The sequence below is a fragment of the Canis aureus genome, chromosome 18 (genome assembly GCF_053574225.1).
Source record: "Canis aureus isolate CA01 chromosome 18, VMU_Caureus_v.1.0, whole genome shotgun sequence".
NCBI classification, from domain to species: domain Eukaryota; kingdom Metazoa; phylum Chordata; class Mammalia; order Carnivora; family Canidae; genus Canis; species Canis aureus.
Genome location: NC_135628.1, coordinates 5,492,493 through 5,514,038, shown reverse-complemented (window position 1 = coordinate 5,514,038; position 21,546 = coordinate 5,492,493). Strand labels below are relative to the sequence as shown.

The following is a 21,546-nucleotide window of genomic DNA, read 5'->3' as shown; positions in this document are numbered from 1 at the left end:
TATCATCATCCCCATTTTTCAGAGGAGTAAATTGATGCTCTGCAGTTGAGGGATTTTCCCAAGATCTCAGTGGGAGTGAGGATTTGAGCCAAGAGAATCTGACACCAGAGTCTAGGCTCTTAATCACTACAGAGATGATTTGCTATTTCTAGCATGTGTGCATAGCTGTTCTAATGATTTGTTCTCCCTTCTAGCCAAATTCTTCTTTTTCATTCATCACTTAGTCATGTCACCTTTCCTGCCCTGAGAAGCACCCTTTTTTTTTTCCTTTCTCTGATCAATGGAGTCAGTTCCAAGTCCTCAGTGATAAGAGTTCCCCCCAAGCTGGTGGTAACTGAGTGCCCTGTACCCTCCTCACTCTGTCCCCTTCTGACCCCTGAGCCCTCCCCCAGCCTTATACCCTGCTCTCCTGAGCAGACGCTTTCCCTTTACGGTCTGTGCTCTAGGCTCTAAACTCTAGCTTAAATGAGAAAGAATATTTTTCAAATATCAGTTATTATTCCTATCTTCTGTAAATTTCATAAAATTTCACTATCTCTAACAAGTCCTCACATGGATCAAAAGCACAATGGTGACATTTCTCCTCAATACTTGACGGCTTGACACGTAAAATATTAATAATTACAGTGATGATTTCTATATACACTAAGCATGCATTTTTCTAAACAGAAGCCACATTTTGTATCTTTTCTCACTTGGTTGGAAATTTCTTGTCAGTTTGTACGTCTTTTAATATGTTATCCAGTCTTAGGATCCCTAGGTGGTACAGAGGTTTGGCGCCTGCCTTTGGCCCAGGGCGCGATCCTGGAGACCCGGGATCAAATCCCACATCCGGCTCCAGGTGCATGGAGCCTGCTTCTCCCTCTGCCTGTGTCTCTCTCTCTCTCTCTCTCTCTCTGTGACTATCATAAATAAATAAAAAAATAAAAATAAAAAATATGTTATCCGGTCTTATTAGCAGTTGTTTAGTCTCGGAAATCCCAGGGAAAGCCATATATAAATGTTTTTCCTCTTATAAGGTAATTTGCTCATGATAAATTTTTGAAAGCAGAAAAAACTAGATTGAAGTATACAATCATATTAATATTAATGGTAGGGTTGTATATTGTCATACTGCTTTTCAATAGGTTTGTACAACTTAAAAATTGCAATAGCAGTGTGTGATAGCTTTTGTATGTCTGTATGTATATTAGTAAAAAGTTATAAATATATTTGTAATTTTTACTACAGTATTAGGTGCTATTGTAGAATGACATTATAGTATTCCATCGTACACACGTAAAAATGTAATAAACATTTTTCTATAGTGATAACAAGTATCGTGATCCCCATACTCATTTCTCCTCCAGATTCTTCACTCACAGGTAAAAATAGTAATTGGGATGCCTGGGTAGCTCAGCAGTTGAGCGTCTGCCTTCGGCCCAGGGCATGATCCCGGGGTCCTGGGATCAAATCCCACATCGGGGTCCCTGCATGGAGCCTGCTTCTCCCTCTGCCTGGGTCTCTGCCTCTCTCTGTGTCTCTCATGAATAAATAATAATTTTTTTAAAAAAATTAAAAAATAAAACTATTTTTTTCGGAGAGAAAGCCTAAGTGGAATTCTCTTATAATTAGCATAGATACACACCATAAGATTGTGATCATAAATATATTCAAACAAAGGGAAACAGTAAAGAGAAGGTTGTGAAATATTTTTCCTGGAAGAACTTTGGGAATGATGAACGTTCATTTATCTGGGACAGATTAAATGCAGACAGGTTCAATGCTGCATATTGAACTAGGGATTCATTTTAAGATTTTCACGATTTTATGATGCTTCGAGTTGAAGAAATATTCAGAGTTTGAAGGGAATATTTCTCCAGCTTTAAAATCTGCAGTGAGGTCTGCCCAGCATGAAACATTTCATGGAAAAAAAAAAAAAGAAAAAAAAAAAAAAAAAAAAAAGAAACATTTCATGGTGCAAGATGGGTTTGGGTGACTTTCAAGCAGTCCCTAAGAAACCCCTTTATCTTCTTATAAAGTTAACAGGAGAGTGGTGCTTCAACTCTTCCTACCCACCAATACTACTTGGGTGTGGCTAATGGGGTAGTTTAATATAGCTCAGGACCTTTCATACCAAAAAAAAAAAAAAAAATATCTTGGCTGCTACCCATTTTGTAATTCTTGATTTCACATTCCAAGAAGCCTTCAGTTTATAGAAATGAAAAGAACTGCCAGTTCCCTGCGAGCAACTTGGCCAACTTAGCCTGGAGGGTTCCCCCTTAAATGACGGTTCCTTCCATCTGTTTACAAATATTTCTTTAATAGTATGTTTGTTACTTCCTCCTGTGGAGTTGGGATTCCCTGTTAAGTCATCCAGGCTTCAGTTCCTACTGTTCTTCCCATCGTGTAAAGACTCTTTTGGCAAGTAATTGTGTGTGTGCGCAGGCGCGTTGGGGGGTGGGGGACGGAGGGGGAGTTCTCATTTATAGTTCTTACATTGGAAAGTAATATTTGATGGCATAACTCCTGCCCCTTAAAATGCTTTTAGAGAATGTGCATTTTCAAGGTTCTCCTAGGTCCCAGCTTCTCAAAGTGTAGATGTGCACGCGAATAACCTGGAGATCTTGTCAAAGTCCAGATTTGGGTTCAGTAAATCAGGAACTGGGCCTGAAATTCTGAGTTCTAACAAGCTCTCAGGAGATGCTGATGCCATAGCTCCCTGGACCGCACTTTGAGTAATAAGGCCCTAGTAGAGCTTGAGTAAGACATAGAAAGAAATGACAATGAAGCAGCTGCAGACAGAGAAAAGAAGAAACTGACAGAGATATTTGGCCCTCTGGAAGGATTCTAGGACCTGTTTCACAGCTATAATCCCCCAGACCTACTTTTAAAACTTTCACATTTCCTCTGAAGTAAGCTGAACTGAAGGCAAAACCAGTAGTGCAGAATGAAGCCCATCCTCTAGTGCATAGGAAAGCTAATGTTGCAATCACAGATTTTCTCCGAAATTAGTGAAATAACAAACTCACTCATCATATGATTGTAAGAAAGTAGAGTTCTCTGTAAAGACCAAACCACTGAATGAATGGTTAATATGAACTTAGATACACCTTTTAAAGAGTGAAATGCTCTAGGATTGAGCATCATCGCCTCAAAGGGAGTAGTTGTGGAGATAAATCTCCCCCAGGTAAAAAGCAGCTCCTGGTAAATAGTTTATTTACTAGGGAAAGGGCCAAAAGGAAAGAGAGTTTCCGTTGTTATATAATGGAGCTCTGACTTAAAGCCAGGCGGGTTGGTTACAAAACAAAGAGCTTTTGTGGAGGGCTCCTCCCAAATATTTACATTAACTTAGGAAAAATATGGAAGTCTGTATCTCCTTATAACTTTTGCTGGTGTTCGGGGGATAATGTCATTTTATTCTTTATCATTTCATTATCATTGAAATGGAATTTTTAAATTATTTGTTAAAATAAAAGATGTGATACTCTAATACACTGTTTATTTTTATTCTAATATGCTATTAAAACACTCCTAGTAAAAAAATCACTCTACTAGTATATTATAAAATGGTAAATATTGCAGATATGCTACATAACATTATATCATATCGTATTATATTTTGTCCTATTAGGTTTTCTAAGTTATACTTTGTTTTGTTTTGTTTTTTCTAAGTTATACTTTGAATGACTATGGAGTTTCCACACTTCTAAAGGGTGGCCATAATTTTGTTTTGCTTGAATAGGAGGAAATGTAGTCATTATCTGCATATCTAAACATTCTACTTCTCTCAATTAGATGAAATGTAGTAATCTGGTTCATCACTTGATCCCAATTTTTCTAAAAATTGCTATGCCCAATTCTCACATTTAATATTTTCAATGTTGGATTAGATAAAACTGTGATTATTATTTTTATTATTGATATAAATCTATCTAGATGACAAGATGAGCCAAACATTTATTTACCTTTCAGTTCGTGCTTTCTGAATGCATTATCCTTAGGTTATATTACTATTTGGCTCTAAGTTTGGACTAAGATTTTCTCTTTTTAAAGAATGCTAGGCCAGGGGCACCTGGGTGATCCAGTCGGTTAAGCATCCAACTCTTGATTTCATCTCAGGGTCAAGAGATCATCAGATTAAGCCCCCCAAAATCCGTGTGCGATTTTCTCTCCCTCTGCCCCTCCCCTCCCCTATCTCTCTCAAATAAAGAAATCTTTGAAAGAAAGAATGCTAGACCAAATCTTTAAATAAATAAATAATGCTGGATCAGTTATTTTGTTAAGGCTATTATAATCCAGTTATTAAAATAGTCAAAATAGGTAGATAATCTAATTTCATAGCAGATAGTTTGATTTCTTATGTCTTTATAATGAGATGATAAATTGAACCTGGAAATCTTCATGGATCCAAGCACAAATTAAAAAAAGAACTCAATGTGATTTGTATTTGCTTATCATTTAGCATTTTCTCAATATTTAAATTTACTTTTAAGATGACAAACCAGACTGTTTTTGTGATTTTGCTTTTATATATTTTTTTAAGATTTTATTTATTTATTAATGAGAGACACAGAGAGAGAGAGAGAGGCAGAGACACAGGCAGAGGGAGAAGCAGGCTCCATGCAGGGAGCCCGACGTGGGACTCGATCCCCGGTCTCCAGGATCACACCCTGGGCCGAAGGGGGCACTAAACCGCTGAGCCACCCAGGCTGCCCTGCTTTTAATATTATTTATAAAAAAGTATCTCAAAGAAAATATTTTATAAGTAAAAGAAAATGTAAGGAAATAAGTTTTGAACACCTACTTTTAGAGACAATATTTTGCTACATTCTCAAAGAAAGCCAAAAATTTTATCAGAACAACAATAAAATCCAAAACAATAATTCAAAATAATAATAATGGTGATGCCAATGATAACAAGATGATGGCCTAGTGTTTTGAAAGTAGGATAAATTGTTAACTGTCTGGAAAATCACATTCTGTGTTAAGGCAGGAGAGCGCATCTTATGACCTGTCTAGGTCCCTCTCACTGACGTCCTCTGTCAAGTATCATATGTAAGAATCTTCATACAGGGCAGCCGAGGTGGCTCAGTGGTTTAACGCCTGCCTTCGGCCCAGGGTATGATCCTGAAGACCCGGGATCAAGTCCCACATCGGGCTCCCTGCATGGAGCCTGCTTCTCCCTCTGCCTGTGTCTGTGCCTCTCACTCTCTCCCATGAATAAATAAATAAAATCTTAAAAAAAAAAAACAAAAAAAAAACTTCATACAGAAGTTGGCATTTAAGATTAAGAGATTTTTTTATCAATTACTTATTGGGAAGATTTTTTAATAAACTATGTATAGCTTTATGGGAACTAAAAAACAGCAAAAGGGTATATCTCATAAACTAGATTAAAACATGGAAAACTGAACCCAAAAACCAGTCCCTAACGATGAATACACTGAATGTAGATTTGGGATCTTTACGCCTTCCTGTATTCACACCCTGCCCTGGCCTCATTGATGAAATTCACTTCCCAACCCTTGACTTTGGCCTAGGTCACGTGACTGACCTTGCCCTACAGAATGGGGCAGTGTCATTTCCAGGTCTAGGCTTCCAGGAGCCTATGGCATATTTTTCCTCTTCCTTTTTTGTATCTGCTACTTCTTGGATCATGAGAAGAATCTTCCCCAATAGCTTGAGGGTCCAAGGAGCACAGAGATATGGAACAGAGCCAGCACAGACTTACAGTGAAAAGCAGAGCTGCCCCAGCGGCCCTAGCCTACATCAACTGAGCCCCAGCCCACCCAACCCATAGGTCTCTGTGAACGAACGGTTGTTCTTGAGCTACTGAGTTTTGTAGTAGTTTATTGATGCCAAATGATTGTAGCACTAATTGATTGATACACCCTAAAATTCAGTTTTAAAATATGTAGTGGATATATGATGACAAAAAAGTGTTGTTTCACATCATCTTTCACTTTTAATTAGCTATTGTGATATCACTCAGACATAGCCAGAAAACCTCATCCACACTGATTCAGTGTGTACAACTATACTTTTACCAATTTTAGTTAGGACACCGAGAAGAATTGTACTTTTCTACACAGGATTTGCTATCCAAAAGCTTTCCCAAGAATTAATCTTATTTCAATAATATTAAATAACCAGTCAGATTGGTTTGGTCTTGGATAACAAAGCATTTGATAAGAAAATTGGAAAGTAAACTGACATGATAGCTAAAGACCAGATATATTATTCCACTATCAATATTTTGAGTTAGTTAGAAGGATAAAAGCCTTAACACAAGGTTATCAATGAAATATAAATAAATGTAAATAATGGCTATCAATGAAATATTAAATATTTAAAATTTGGATTTAAGGGTTTGTTGTAATTCAGAAATACCAGATAGAGCTTATCAGATGTTTCTGGCAAAATCTTGGCAGGATTTGGTTGAAGGAAAAAAAGAAAACTTAATGATGACACTTCTGATACGTTAACTTACATTCTTTTCTAGAAGCCCCTGGGGCACTCCCCTACCCCACCCACCTCTAAGCCTAGGGAAGGATCCTTACAGCAGAAAAGCAGAGATAAGGCTTTTCTTGATTCCAAAACCCCTGGTGAATGCCTGGGGGAATTCAGGTCACACAAAAATTGTTGGGTGATATGCAAGCATGGCTTCCTGTGCAAGGGGGAGGAAATTGGGAAAATAAGCAAAAAGATTTTTGACATATGTGTGTCTTTAGCCAAGGCTCAGATAAATTAAGAGGATATAATCGCTAAGACAGTTGTGCCTCCTGTTTCTGAGTAGGGCCTGTGGAGATAGCAACCCCTAGAGTTTCTCTGTACCCCGGCAGGGCATTTCTTCTCTGCAGCACCTTCACCATGGGTGGCTCCAGGCTGCTACATCAGGTCTGCCCATTCAAATGTATTAGATGTAAATAGAGGCCCAATTAAAAAAAAAGCAAAAACAAAAAAAACACAGAAGTAGCAAAAAGTGTCTCTGGGCCTAAAGAGCATTTTGAATGAACATGAAGGACAGAGTAGCAACACCCTGAATGGACCAATGATTGAAGATAGACAGGATGATGATGTACCTATCAGCAGATCCAAGATGCACAGCGAAGGAAGAGACTCCTCCCCAGACCCTGAGATTCCGTAGCAATTCAGAAGCCCCTGGGAAGTAGGTGCAATCCCAGCAAAATGGCAGAAAAGTTTCTGCCACCTGAAGGTATGGGGGGGGGGGGTGAAAGAAATTAAGTTCTGTTACAAAAAAAGAGAGAGTTACATCTCACAAGGGATTTCAGTAGTACCCATGTTTTCTACTTTTAAAAAATCTGAAGCAAATATGGCAAAATGATATTTGATTATACAATTTGCCGTATCTTGGATGGTTAAGCTATGTTACAAGAAAAATACTTTAAAATATATTTATTTTGATTCTGAACCTGTAGGCTGAAATTTGTCCCTACCCCTAGCATCTGTTAAGACTTACGCAGTATCTTCTGTGCTTTAAGTGCATCACCTCATTAAATGTTCATGGCACCGCTAAGATGTCAATATGTGTTCCGTTTTACAAATAAGCAGAGTGAAGTTAATTTAAAAAAAAAAAAACTGGATGAAAAAAAATATTTTCTCATCTTTTCAGGAAGATTTTTGAATGTACAAATAGTTGTTTGTTCTTTTTTAAGAAAATAAATAGAAAAAAATATTTAAAATACTCAAAATGGAAAGGTACAACAAGGAAGAGTCCAGGGGACCACTTCAAGCCAGAAGAGGGATAAAAAGGGATCAGAGGATTAGCCAGATTTTCATCTAGAAAGCTAATTTTTTCCATATATAAATGGAAGGATGGAAGAAGGTAAAGCAGGTATGGGAAGAAGGCCTGAATGGAATTCAGTAGAAGGCGTGTGAGGTGGTGATGCTGAAAAACAGGATAAATGTTCAGCTGAACACAGAGCTTGTAAAAATGTTGATATTTATGCATGTAAATAGACACCCTCTGAAATGTTCCCTCTTCCCCTTCTGACTTTCTCCTTAAGGCCCCCAACCTTCCAATGAGCAACTCACTAGCCAGTGGGACTCCAAGGCTCCAGAGCTGTGACCCACGTTGGGAACGCCAGCTGGGTGCTCTGTCACCCTGGTTGTTATTCTTTCTATATCACACCTAGGGGTAACTGTAATCTCTTTTCTGAACTCACTGACAAAGTCATAGTTGGGCAGTCTTGGGCTTCTCGGTGTTGATAAACATTGGAAAGGTTCCTGCTTCTTAAAACCACCAGTATCACTGTAAGCAGTCAAACCTTGGACTTCTAATCCTAGAGTGGAAATCAGCTGAAGCCAGTTTAGCGTAAGAGGACCTGGGGTGGTGGGGACCTGAGAGGTTGGGGAGCAGGGGCTGCAGAAGATAAGAGAACACAAAAGGCAACTAACTTCACAATTTTACCGTGAGTAGATCTCCCCAGGTTACTTAAGAATCCTATGTCCCAGAAACTACTAACAGGAACTCTAGTTATTTATCAACTTTAAAATGCTCCTTACTCCCGCAAAACTCTTCAAGAACAAATCATTTTTATGTATTTATTTATTTTTTCTTTTTTATGTATTTAGACTTCAATCTCCGCATCTCTAAGACAACTGATTTGGATGAATGGTGTCCCTTTTAGCTCTATATTTTTAGTAACCTATAAAGCATGAGCTGCCCTTTAAGGTTGCTTCTTTAAAAAAAAATAAAGGGGGGGCAAATAAGTCGCCATGTGGTCATTTTTTAGTAAATGATTTGGAGAAATTTATTAACTTGCCTCCAAGCCTAAAGTTATCTTTAGGGGTATCGAAGAAAAACTATTTTATTCATTATATCATCTATCCATTTCAGATCTTATACCTACGCTAACAACATTATTCATCTTTATTTCTCATGAAGGTGGAGCCAATTCTTCAATTCAGCTATTATAACCAGAATACAATCTGTTTCTTTTTGGGTCTAACTTCTTGTTGAGGCAGGTTAACGAAGAGTTTGTGGTTTTTCCTCTCATTAGGAATTCATTTTGGCATTGACAACGCTTCACTGATCATTATGATTCCGGGCGCTGCTGTTGATTTGGCTTCGCCATGGACCTGCCTGGGTTGAGCTCGTTAAGCATTCACTCACAGGCCTCCCCGGAAAGTCCATTCCTTGCTGGAATGCAGGACACACTCTCTCCCTGTTCCTGTTGACTTTTTTCACAGTCAAGATTACTCATCGCAGCTGAAGACTGAACAACAATAGATGGGAAACGGTTTCCACATTTTTCCATTGGCCATAACCACAACTGCTTTGTAACCAACGCTCATGAAGGAAGAGCTAGATGAACAGCAGTCCTCCAGCAACCGTCAGAGGTAAGCGGGGCACCGCACAACCCGGTGACCCTGACACCACTCTTTGCTAGCATGTCATGCTTCTTCACACACAATATGTTCAAAGAATCTACAAGTGGATTTTGGCAGAAATAAAAATTTTAAAGCCCAATTGTTAGAAGATCTTTAGAGTTCTAATCATGACTAGCCGGCATAATTAACGCCAACGTTTGTAACATTTCCCCTGCCATATAATTGAAACTGATCTTTAAAAAAAAAAATTGAAAAAAATTAAAAAATTAAAAATTGGCGCAGCCCGGGTGGCTCAGTGGTTTAGCGCAGCCTTCAGTCCAGGGTCTGGTCCTGGAACCTCTGGATCGAGTCCCACGTCGGGCTCCCTGCATGGAGCCTGCTTCTCCCTCTGCCTGTGTCTCTGCCTCTCTCTCTCTCTCTCTATGTCTATCATAAATAAATAAATTTTTAAAAAAAGAATTTAAAGGTTGTATTGCTTTTTACCACCAACAATAGCCTGTCCTTTATAGTTCTTTTACAGTTCCATATATTCTAACTAGATAATCAATTCCAAGGGTCCCATCCTCTATTACCCGTTCTCCTCCTCCTTTTGTGCCTCCGCCTTTATGGACAGACCACCAAAATGTTTCCTGTAACCTGTGCCCCTTCAGATAGATTGTCAGATTTTCTATTTCAAGTCCTGATTTTACTTTTTTTAAATTTTTAAAATCATTTTTCTAATTTTACTTTTTTAATTATTACTTTTTATTTTTTTAAAAAAAGATTTTACTTATTTATTAATGAGAGACACAGAGAGAGAGAAAAGCAGAGGCACAGGCAGAGGGAGAAGCAGGCTCCATGCAGGGAGCCTGATGCAGGGCTTGATCCTGGGTCTCCAGGGTCAGGCCCTGGGCTGAAGGCGGCGCTAAACCGCTGAGCCACCCGGGCCGCCCCTCTAGTTCTCCTTCTGATTGCATATGGAGCCACAGGCCAAAAGACAGTGAATTTCTTGACTTCTCCATAGCCCAGATGTAAAACTACTGCTTATTGTTCCATTCACCTTAGGCGTACGCTTTATAAAAAGATAGCAGCCGCACATTCAGGAATAGAGAAAACATTTGCAAATAACTGCTAACGATTTGCTAAACTTCAGATCGGTTCCTAGAAGAACCGGGTCTCCTCTAACGCACGGGCAAGTGCATTAGAAAAAAAAAAAAAAAAATAGAAAAAAAAATTAGAAAAAGTGCAAAGAAAAAGTCCTCTATGACAAACTTGAAGCTCCCACTAAATATTCCTACAACTGTAAATATTTTTACGTCTTTTGGAAATGTGGCACAACGTGTGGGCATGAGTTTCCAGAAAGTTCCAGAAAGATGGGCGAAGCCTGCCATTCTCGTTTGCTTCAGAGGGTTGGGGGGCAGGGCAGGGGGGGCTTTCAGAAGCGGCGGGGAAACTGGGGTTCCGCGTGTCTGTGTGTCCTGTCCGGGGCCGCCAGGTGTGAGCCGGCGCGTCGCCACCTGCACCGCGCGCGCACGTGTGCTTGCTCGCCGTCGGGGGCGCATCGTGCCCAAAAGTCCTGCGCCCTTTTTCGTCCCTTTCCTCCCGGTGACAGTGGGGGAGAGCTGGGCGGGCGGGGATGGGGGCGGGGAGGCGGCTTCTCCGCGGGGAGATGCGCGGGGAGGAGCGCGGGGAGGAGCGCGACGCCCCGCGCCCACCCCGCGCCCCCGCAGGACGCCGCCGCGAGCCCCCCGGGGACGTGCGCCCCAGGTCTAGGCCACCCCCGCGGGGCGCTCCCCGCGCGCTCCCCGCCCCGCGCCGCCGAACCCCGGGGATGTGCCCGGACCCGGCGCGCAGGTCCCGGCCGGGCGCTCGCGGCAAGCCCCGGGCCCGCGGCCAGCAGGCTCCCTCCCAGCCGCCGCCCCCCGCCTGCGCCTCCCCGCCCCCCCCCCCCCCCCCCCCTGCACAATACAAGATCTTCCTTCCTCGGTTCCCTTGAATAACAGCCCAGGGAAACCTCGGAGCCTTCACCCAGCCACCGGCCAGCATGTCTGGGGGCAAATACGTAGACTCCGAGGTAGGCTCGCGGGGTGCGCGCGGGGAGCCCCCGGGGCGCCCCCACCCCCACCCCCACCCCACCCCACCCCACCCCCCGCGGTCGGCCGCCGGGCGCTCCCCCGGCGCGGGCACCTCCGAGGAATGGGCCTGGGCGGGGAGCTGAAGAGGGGGCAGGAATGTCGTCCAGGCTGCTCTTCGGAAAGGGGGGCCGGCGGGCCCTAAACCAGAGGGAGGCTGAAAGTGGGGGCGGGGGGCGCCCCGGGGTCCCGAGATGGGGACCAGAGCACGCTCCTGGGTCGTGGGCGGGCCCGGGGCGCTGCTTTAGGTCGGGACCCGCACGGCCCAGCCCCTGCGCGCTGGGGGGCTGCGATCGGGGACGCGGGGTGCGCCGCCATCCCCCCGCGATCCGGGGGACCGTCCCCGCCGCTCCGCCAGGCGCCTGGACCGGCTGGCACCGCCCGAAGCCCTCGGGCCGCCTCAAGAACCCTTCCAGCATCCCGGCGCCCGGCGGGGTGTTTGCAGAGGGGGGACCTCCCCTCCCCTCCCCTCCCCTCCTGTCCCTGCCCGCCCTCCCCTCCCAGTGCCACCCCTCGTCCGCGCGGGGATCTCGCTCCCCAAACTCGCCCTCCGCCCCGCGCCCCGCCGGCGGCCTAGGAGGGACCTGCGGGAGGTCGGGGAGGTCGGGGGCGCCGGGCAGGTGCGAGGTCGCGGTTCGGGGCGGTCTGCAGGGGGGCGGGGGGCGCTGCTCCCGACACGGGCGCTTTCGGGACGCTGAGCCCCGCGGGGGCGGGGGGCGCGGAGAGTGCGGCGAGCCAGCAGGTGTCGGGGAGGTGCGCCCCGAAAGCGGCAGAAAGGGGGCCCCTCCGGGGGGTCCCGGGGGCTCCAGCGGGCCCGAGGAGACGCCGGAGAGCTTCTGGAGAGCAGGGTGGGGAGGGGCGCCCCGCAGCCGGGGACGGGTCCCCGCGGTCGCTGGGGGGCGCGCGGGGCGGGCGCGGGCGGGGGCGGCGCGGGTGCGCGCTGACCCCTGGCGGCGGGCGGCGGAGGCCGGGGCTCCCCGCGGGCACCGAGGGGTGTGGTGTCCTCGCCTCCATCCTCTTAAGCGCCGGCGGCGCCCGAGCGGCCAGTTGGCGGGCGACCTCCAGGGCCGCCGCACCGCTCGTTTTCCTTTTTGACATTTCCTTTTTGACATTTCCTTTTTCTGGCATTGCCTTTTTTGACATTTTCTTCCCATCTCCGCCCCCCTCTCCCGCACCCCGCCGTCCCCCCCCCCCCACCCCGCGCAGGGGCACCTCTACACCGTTCCCATCCGGGAGCAGGGCAACATCTACAAGCCCAACAACAAGGCCATGGCGGAGGAGATGAGCGAGAAGCAGGTGTACGACGCGCACACCAAGGAAATCGACCTGGTCAACCGCGACCCCAAGCATCTCAACGACGACGTGGTCAAGGTAGGGGAGGCGGCCCCGCCCGCCCCGGGGCGCTGCGAGCATCCTCCGCTACCTGGGCCCGCGCGCGCTGCCTCCTGCGCTTGAGGACGCGGGGCCCCGAGTCCCCCCACCCTGCCCTCCCCCATCACCCCGCCGGCTAGTTCGGCTGGAATCTCGCTGACTGCCCTGCTCCTAGAACCCCACTTCTCCCCCGGCCAACACACCTCCAGATCTCCGCGACAGGTTGGCCCGCGCTCCTTGGGCGAGTGAGGCGCTTGGCCCTGCGGGGCACCCTCTTGCCTGTTCCCAGGCTTAAACTCTAGCGAAGGGGGGCGCCCTATTGCACCTAGAATTAAAGCAAGTAAGGTCACTGTGTAAGTTCTTTGTGGCTCGATGACCTATGGGGTACCGAGTGGGCAGGTTGTCCCAGCTCAAATCAGGGTAACCTCAAGTTATTTTCTTAACTATAATAAGGTGGGTAAAAATGCTTCAGATTGATATATTATATATCACATATATGGAGAGAGAGCATCTTAACTGGAGGGGGAAAAAGTGGTACTCGTGCACGACCAAGCTAATTTCCACAACCAAAAATAATGAGCGCCTCTGGATTTCTCCCATAGACACCCCTAGCTAGGTATATAAAGTCACTTCTTTAGTGACTGCCTGGGTCAGGCTTCCCCGAGTTAATGAGACACTCAGGCTGGAGTTCCTTTTTATATTTTCAGAATGTGTTTGGTGATTTTTTTTAAAAAAAAATAATAAGGCATCTGAATGAGCTATTGGCCAAACTTAGATTTGAGTCAGTGATCAATTTTTGATTATCATTATATTATTCAACTTTGACCCTCTTAGCAAATTAAGTCAGGGAAATTTATTGTCCAAATCCATCTGGATTGGGAAATCATGGGCTTGAGCCATTCTTGGCAGAGGGTTTTCTTTGAGGAGTGGGGAGGGCCAAGGAAAATCCTGGCCTGGAAGATTATAGCGTGAAGACCCAGTTCTGCACAACTCCAGAACAGCCAATGGGGCAGATGAGCAATTTCCACCTACCCAGTCTCCTATCTGGGGCTGGGAAGAGCCATAGTTCAGAGACTATGCACATTTATGAATAATTTATTTCAAAAAGGGAAACAATTTAACCTGTAACGGGAAGGAAAATGTAACTGTCAGAATTGACTCTCTTGGCTTGCTGGTAGAGGAAAAAGGAAAATTGGAGCATTAGTAGGTTTTTCTACTAGCCAGATTATGAAATATTTAAAAGCAGCAGCAATAAAAAAAAAAAGTAGCTTATAAACTTGAAATTAGAATTGCTAAAAACGATTTACTAAAAGCGTCACCTTAAAGAGAGGGAAAGACATTTTTGCTTTTTCTCCTTCTCATGTAGCTTTGGACAAGAAGAAGAGATGCCAGGAAAAGAGGCAGATTTCAGAAAGGGCTGGCTTCATTGGAGCCTCCCTGTTGTTCCACCGCAGTGTGAGTGGGGTTCCTGGAGCAAGCAAGCCTCCCAGGATGAGTCAGAGAGGCCAGCAGTGTGGATGTGGGTCTCCACACATAGCATGACTAAGCTGAGAAAGAAAGGCCCCACTGGGAAAAGAGACTTCAACGCAGATGGAAAAAAGGCATAACAGGCTTAGAGGAAATAGCAGTTAACAGAATAGCATTTCAAAGAGCAAGTGTGGGGATCCTCATATTAAAAAAAAAAAAATTAAAAGGAAGAGTTACAGCAAGCTCCTGCTGGCCTAGAGAAAGCAAACCCCTCCCATTTGCTCCTATGAGCAAAACAAGACACTCAGACAGAAAAATCCACCTTGGGAAGAATTTGGTAGGCCCATTTACTCAGAGGCCTAGTTGAGAAAGGACTTCGGAGGACTTCCTGCAGAGAGAGGCCCAGGCTACAAGTCCAATTTCTGTCCAAAGAGTGACATCTGCAGTAGCCCAGGAGGGGTAGCCTATAACCTGCAGACACTCCTGTTTTAGAAGTGCTTTTCTAAAAAAAAAAAACAAAAAAAAAAGTGCTTTCTATGAGTCCCAGCACAAACATGATGACAGAAACAAGTATGACCCTCTCCATGTTACACGGCAGTAAATAAACTTTCCTAAATTTTACTTTTGACAACATAGACTTCTTAAAATAACAAAAACATCCAAAGTTTTACTGTTAATGCATGGTAGCTTAAAATGTCAGGTGATAATAAAGAAACAGTGATCAGGGTACCAAATCAGGTATGGAAAGTTCTGTTTAAAGGCAAGCAGCTCTGTAAGAGCTGCCTTTGCCAATTCTATAATCACTAGCCAGTTGTGGCTCTTTCCGTTTAAATTTCAAGTAGTTAACATTATTATAATTAAAATTCAGTTCTTTAGGCACACTAGCCACATGCTGAGTTCTCAACACGAGGTTACTGGCTCCCAAATTGGACAGCACAGGCTTATAACATTTCCATCATCCTGGAAATTGCTTTTGGACAGCGCCAGACTAGTTCTTTACATTTTAAAAAGGCTCTTATACCAAGTTTAGAAAAAGAACTCTAGATGGAGAAGAAATGAAACCCTGATGTACAGTGTGAGGCGCAGCATGGTGTATCTGCACAGTATCCTTTCAGTCTCATAAAACAGCTACTCAGGGAGAGAAAGAAAAGTCAGCAGATTAGTCTATACAATTTAATTCCAAGAAGTTCGGTCTCCTACCTTACCTAAAGGTCTGCTGTACTATATTACATCTCTATAGACATTTATCCCAAAATAGTAGGCTATGAATGCTTTTTAAAATTTCCTCTGATTAAAGCGATGACAACTTCAGACCCTTCATTCTCCCTCTGAAATTTCTATGTCTTCTTTTCATGTTCACATTTTCATTTGTATGTTTACTATGTACTTAACTGGAATTTCCATATAAATAAAACATCAGATTTATGATTCTGACATCATATTAGCCACCAATAAATTAATTTGTTAAACTCACCCTATGCTAGACTATACACTGCACAACATACTAGAAAGCATAATTCCTAAAATAAGTTGTAGCAATCACAAGGGTTAGAGTTAGAGAGACAAGACGCATATGGATAAAAAGTTTTAAAGAATACACTATAACACAATACTAAGTCACTGCCAAATGGTAACTAATGGATCCTTTTCTGCTTTGACTACTAGGAAACATAGTTAGATTTTAAGTTTCATTAATATGCATCACTACCCTCTCCCACTCTTGGTTTTGTATTTTCACTTTCCTTTTTAATTGACATGCTATTTTATGTGGTCTCTACTGTGAACCTTCTCATTATCATTTTGGTAATAAATTAAAAGCAAGCAGTATTTAGGGGGAGTGGGGGGGAAATAAAAAAAGGAAAAAAGTAAGCAGTATTGAATATTGAATAATAAAAAGGTTTTTAAAAAGTGAATGATACTATGTTGATCTTGGTAATCAAACAATGTAGGTGTACATCAGATCATCACATTGTACACTTCGGGGTTTTTTGGTTTTGTTTTCGTTTTAAGATTTTATTTATTCATGAGAGACACACAGAGAGAGGCAGAGACACAGGCAGAGGGACAAGCAGGCTCCCTGCAGGGATTGATAGAGGAGTCGATCCCAGGACCCCGGGGCCACGACCTGAGCTGAAGGCAGACACTCATCCACTGAGCCACCCAGGCGTCCAACATTGTACACCTTGAATACATACAATTATATTTGTCAATTATTCTTCAATAAAGTTTGTTTTTTTTTAAGTGAATGGTATTGGTAGTGTTAGGGAGATCCTACTGTGGATAGGACAATGGGGTCGGGGAAGGAAGATGGATTCTAGATAGTTTAATAGAGAAGGGCATGAAGGAGTACAGTCTGAGTTGGATCATGAAGGGCAAACAGCTGAGAAAAGCACAGGAGGGCTTCAAAATAAGCAAGGCATGGAGATGGGAATGTCTCATACCAGGCATGATGGAAGGTTTCATAGCCCATTTTGATTGAAAGCAGAGAATTCACGTGGCAGAGTGGTAGGTCATAAAGGTGAACGGACTGATCATGGCCACTTGGCAGAGGCCTTTATCCAGCACTCATGAGAAGTTTGGACTTTATCATCTCAACAGTGAGAAGGCAAGACTTCAGGCTTGAGTATGACAAGATGAGGGTGGGCTTTCTCAAAGATGACTGGCTAAGCTACAGGATGTGATGAAAGGTAGCCAGTCTGGTTGAGCAGAGAACAGTGAAGACGTAATTGCACTGTGGTCTAGACATGAAAAAGAAGGACAGTGTGCAGTGGCACTGGGGACAAAATCAGAGAAGCATAAAATGACAGGATTTTAGAATTGGAAGAGAACATAATGGCTCCCAGCCCAACTTCCAATCCCTTGAAAGAAATTTAAGGGCCATAGAAGTTTAAAATTTTTATCCATGTTTTCAGACGGTCACTGTGCAAAACAGATATTTTGAAATGTATGATAAAGGGAAGAATGGACAAGATTATGTGATTCATGTAGACTATTGCTATGAGGGGAGAAATGAATTGAGATGATTCTGAGATTAGTCCTGAGAAGAATCAGAACATCTGAGAGAAGACTTCTGTTTGAAAATAAAAATATACATTTGTAACTTTCCATCATAAAACTTGAATATAATCATTCTTAAATATGCTCAAACACAAAATTTTCTTTGGCAGCCAAAAAAAAAAGTCATACACATGGTAATCAGATCGGTTCTGATTTCAAAATGACATCCCAACGTCTTCTTGATCTTTTTCAACTGGAAGGCATCCTAAAGTGATTGATTGATCTCAATATAATGGCAATTACAAATTCCATATTTATTTGATATACATATAATCAAAGCCTAAGATTTAAAAGATCAGATTGTCTCAAAGCCCTCAACACCCTGTTATTACTCTCTTCCGCTGGAATTGGTATTGGTTTCGTTTGTCTGTTTGTTTAGGAGACAGCTCCACACGATGGTGAGTGGTGACGGATATTTTGCCACAAATGAGATCATGCACAGATTTCAGAATCCCCTGCTTGTAAAGGAGCAGGATGGTCATTTTTGGCGGGAAATTTTCTCACATCACTGAGCAGAAAACAATACTAAAATGAGGGATATTATTTATTCTTACGCATCCGCAAACACTTTCAACAATGATATACATTTTAAGTGATTCTTCAAACAAAGTCTCTTCTTTCTTCTCCATCTCCTGTCACCAAAAAATAATTTGAATTATGAAAAATACGTTTGAATTATGAAAAAGCTCACGATGTGGCTTATTCTTCCAATTAATAGCAGTGTTGGCTCCATTTTAAAAGGGCTTACAGTGAGAACAGCTGCAATAGTAAGCAGCATCTGGAAAGTCCAGTAATTTGAAAAACCACCTGCTTATGGTCCTGCCCACTCAAGTCCATAAAATAACAGACTTTTTCATATTCTGAATGAAACTGCTTTTCAGTTTGCCCTACTTTTCAACATAAGTTCTCTATGAGGAAATACCCACAGAGAATTCGCCCCTACAAGAATGGGGCTGTGTGCACTGACCTGTGGGGTTCTGTGCCCTTTCATGATCCTTCTGGCTTGGTTTGTGTGGGGAATGGGAAAGACTGCTGTTTTCATACAAAGATTTTTTTTTAAGATTTTATTTATTCATGAGAAATACAGAGAGAGAGAGAGAGAAGCAGAGACACAGGCAGAGGGAAAGCAGGCTCCATGCAAGGAGCCTGATGCGGGACTCGATCCCAAGACCCCAGGATCACACCCTGGCCCAAGGCAGGCGCCAAACTGCTAAGCCACCCAGGGATCCCCACAAAGATGGTTTATGCCAAGAAGCACATGCTGTCTCTTCTTCTACACTCTGGACCTTGTATATTATGTCCTTTATGGTACCCTAAGGCCATGGAGAAAGAGATTTGCATAGTATACTTCTTTTAAAAGAAGTTCCTAAAAAAAAGAAACCCTCAGCCCCTAGACAAATGCCTGACATATACCCGGATAGAGTGGGAAAACTATTGCGCCAAGATAAGAAAAAATATTTTTGTGAATTTTGTAACTTTCTCCTCCAAAACTTGAATGTAATCATTCTTAAACATGCACAGACACAAAATTCCTCTTCTTTAATAGTCAAAGAAAGGCATGCACACAGTAATCGGGTCAGTTTGGGTTTCAACATAATGGCCTATTGCTTTCATGATCTCTTTCAACTAGAAAGCATCTAGTCCCATTAGTGTGGGACTGGACCCCAAGGAAGGAGTAAAGAATGTCAAGGCCAACAGGTTTCTTTCCCTTGGTAGTCCCTAAGAATTAGGCTTATAAATGGGATCAAACTTCTTTAGCTCATAAAAGCTAATAAACACCAGCCCTAAAAATATTTTGGGCAAGCTATTTTGTTTCTATGCTTCAATTTATCTAACTATAAAGAAAAGAATGAGAGTCATTCTCATACGATAGCACTCCCTCTGAAAGTCATCCACCTTTCAATAAATAATTATTATGCACCGTGCTGGTGGCTACCGTATGTAACTAGATATGAGCACCACTCACGCGGAGTTTATAGCTACTTCCTTGCTTCTCTTTATACAGTTTCCTTTGCAAACTTTTGTTGGAATTCTTTTACCAAATTCCACTGTCTGCTAAAACTTTATAACCATCAGGGCTTAGTTCAAAAAAATGACTCATCTATAATGTCTCTAATTGTTCCTGAGCCAGTAATCAAGGCATGGGCAAAATAAGAAACATATATATTTTTAAACAATTTGCCTCTGTTCTGGTCCTACACGAAATATGATTAAATTGTGGGAAATATTTCTGTTCTTCTTTCATATTCTCTCTTCCTGTATTGGCTCTCAACTTCCAACATTTGTATTGAAAATTTGAAATTTGCAGCTCTTTAAAAACCCCATAGACTCTTTACAAATCCAAGAGGGCTTTCAAATGTGGCTAGGCATCTGAATCACCGAGGAATTTTTGAAAACACAGGTGCTTGAGCTTACTACACAGATCTATTAAATTAGAATATGTAGGGCTGGAGCCTAAGGATCTATATTTTTCAAAGTTCCCTGTATAATTACATTGTGAAGTCAGATTTAGAAAGGGTGGCTTACAGACATACACTCTGGGTAGTTCTATCCCAAGAAAATAGAGGACTGTAGAGTAACACTACATAACTCTAGACATTCTCCTTGCCAGAAGAATATTTGAGGGTCAGGCCAGTTTGAACTCAGAGAGTTTCGAAACACCATGAAGAGCTCCCAAACCAACTTTGTTCAATGGTTCTCCACCCTGTGAGGCCACTTGGGCTTAGAGCCAACCATAAACTTAGCATTGCTGGGTCACTGGGAGTGGGGCAGCCATATGCTTTAGGTTGTCCCATACAGACAAGGTAATACTGATCAGCCCTGAGTAACTATTAGGGGCACTATCGATAGTGCCCTTTCCACATTCAGAAGTGTCCTAGCATGGAAGAAAAATTATATGGTCACAGATGGATTGGCAATGGCCTATAGCTGATTCCTATAACCTGGAAATACATCAGGAATCCCTACACACACTAATTTTTAGCAGAATGGGCATAATTTCCACGCGCCAGTCATGGCATGCCTTTGTTTCCTCGCTACTCTCCAGCATGACCCCTCTCTTGCCCTTCATCACAGCCATCAAGCCGCACTATAACTTGAAGGAGGCACTCTTACAGGCCAACCTACTACACCCTCAAACCTTGGTTTCTTTCCTTGCAACATAGGGTTAATGAAAGTGACATCCTTCCATCACATATGTTGTCAGCTCCTCCATCAAAGATTAAAATGTTTAAAATAGTTTTAACTATTTTTCAGTTAGTCCAGGAAACATAAAATGGCATGCTTTCACACGAACCATTGTTTAGGGTGGGGGAAGTGTTTTTAATTTTGTCTTAAAGGAAATCTGCATGATCCATGTACTGTGCAACTACCAGGGGAATTAATTGGTGGAACAGATTTACACCTGCAAGGAATACATATTTCCTGCCTCTCATGGGAACTATGTTGATGTTTCAGATATAAAATACATCTTGTTTTCTTTATTGAACCTTGAGAAGATGTCTTCTTGTCATTATTTCATGGCAGGGGAAATACATATTCCTAAAGGCATAACCAAGCTTCCTCTTTAGTCATTGTCAGCTGTGTAGGTAATTAAGAGCCAGACATTTTTAATTTGGAGGAGGCTTAAATTTTGATACTATGTGTACGTGCTTAATAGCACTTAGAGTAATTTAAAAGTGAATTTTTTAAGAATTGCATTTCAATTTTCAATTCCTGAGCCCAGCAAAGACACTACAGTACAAACGGGCATTGATAGAGTCTACATAAAAAGACAAATTGTGTTTAGAGACTGCACTGGATCATATCCTTTTTGTTGTGGATTTCAAACACAATTACATTTTCTTACTTACAATGAGTAACCGGAAAAGATGCTGATATCTAGACCCAAGTAGTGAGAAAGTGGAAATCTGGGAGAAAAAAGAAACAGAAAGAAAAAACCACAAGGCCCCTTCTCCCTATCCTGCCACCCACTCTGGGCTGGACTGAGCATTTTGCACATGCCAACTTCGGAATCCCCACGTCTATTTCTTTGCACAATGCTACCGTGTCTGAGGACAGTGTGGCCAGAGCAAGGGACACAAGCAGGACCCAGATCAGCAGAGCCTTTGGTGCCCGCCAAGGCATTTGTCCCCTTATAGGCCACAGCAATGCACTGAGGCATTATTAGGCCAGGAAGCCAACTCATGAGGCCATTGCTAATAGA

The 21,546-nt window shown here is 43.0% G+C and overlaps 1 protein-coding gene and 1 long non-coding RNA gene across 15 annotated transcripts in view; one reads left to right on the top strand and one right to left on the bottom strand.

Annotated features, from left to right (window-relative positions):
* Window positions 1-21,546, bottom strand: part of LOC144288530 (uncharacterized) — a 344,649-nt gene that overhangs the window by 233,159 nt on the left and 89,944 nt on the right. The gene's annotated exons all lie outside the window — the stretch shown is intronic.
* Window positions 9,194-21,546, top strand: part of CAV1 (caveolin 1) — a 35,693-nt gene continuing 23,340 nt past the window's right edge. Inside the window, exons 1-2 of one of the 3 annotated variants that reach the window (XM_077856058.1) lie at window positions 9,194-9,345; window positions 12,654-12,818. In XM_077856058.1, coding sequence (XP_077712184.1) covers window positions 12,717-12,818 — 102 coding nt within the window. In that variant the 5' untranslated portion in view covers window positions 9,194-9,345; window positions 12,654-12,716. Of the gene's footprint in view, window positions 9,346-11,245; window positions 11,390-11,943; window positions 12,068-12,653; window positions 12,819-21,546 lie in introns of those variants that run through there. The other 2 variants (XM_077856056.1, XM_077856059.1) reach the window with 2 other exon arrangements.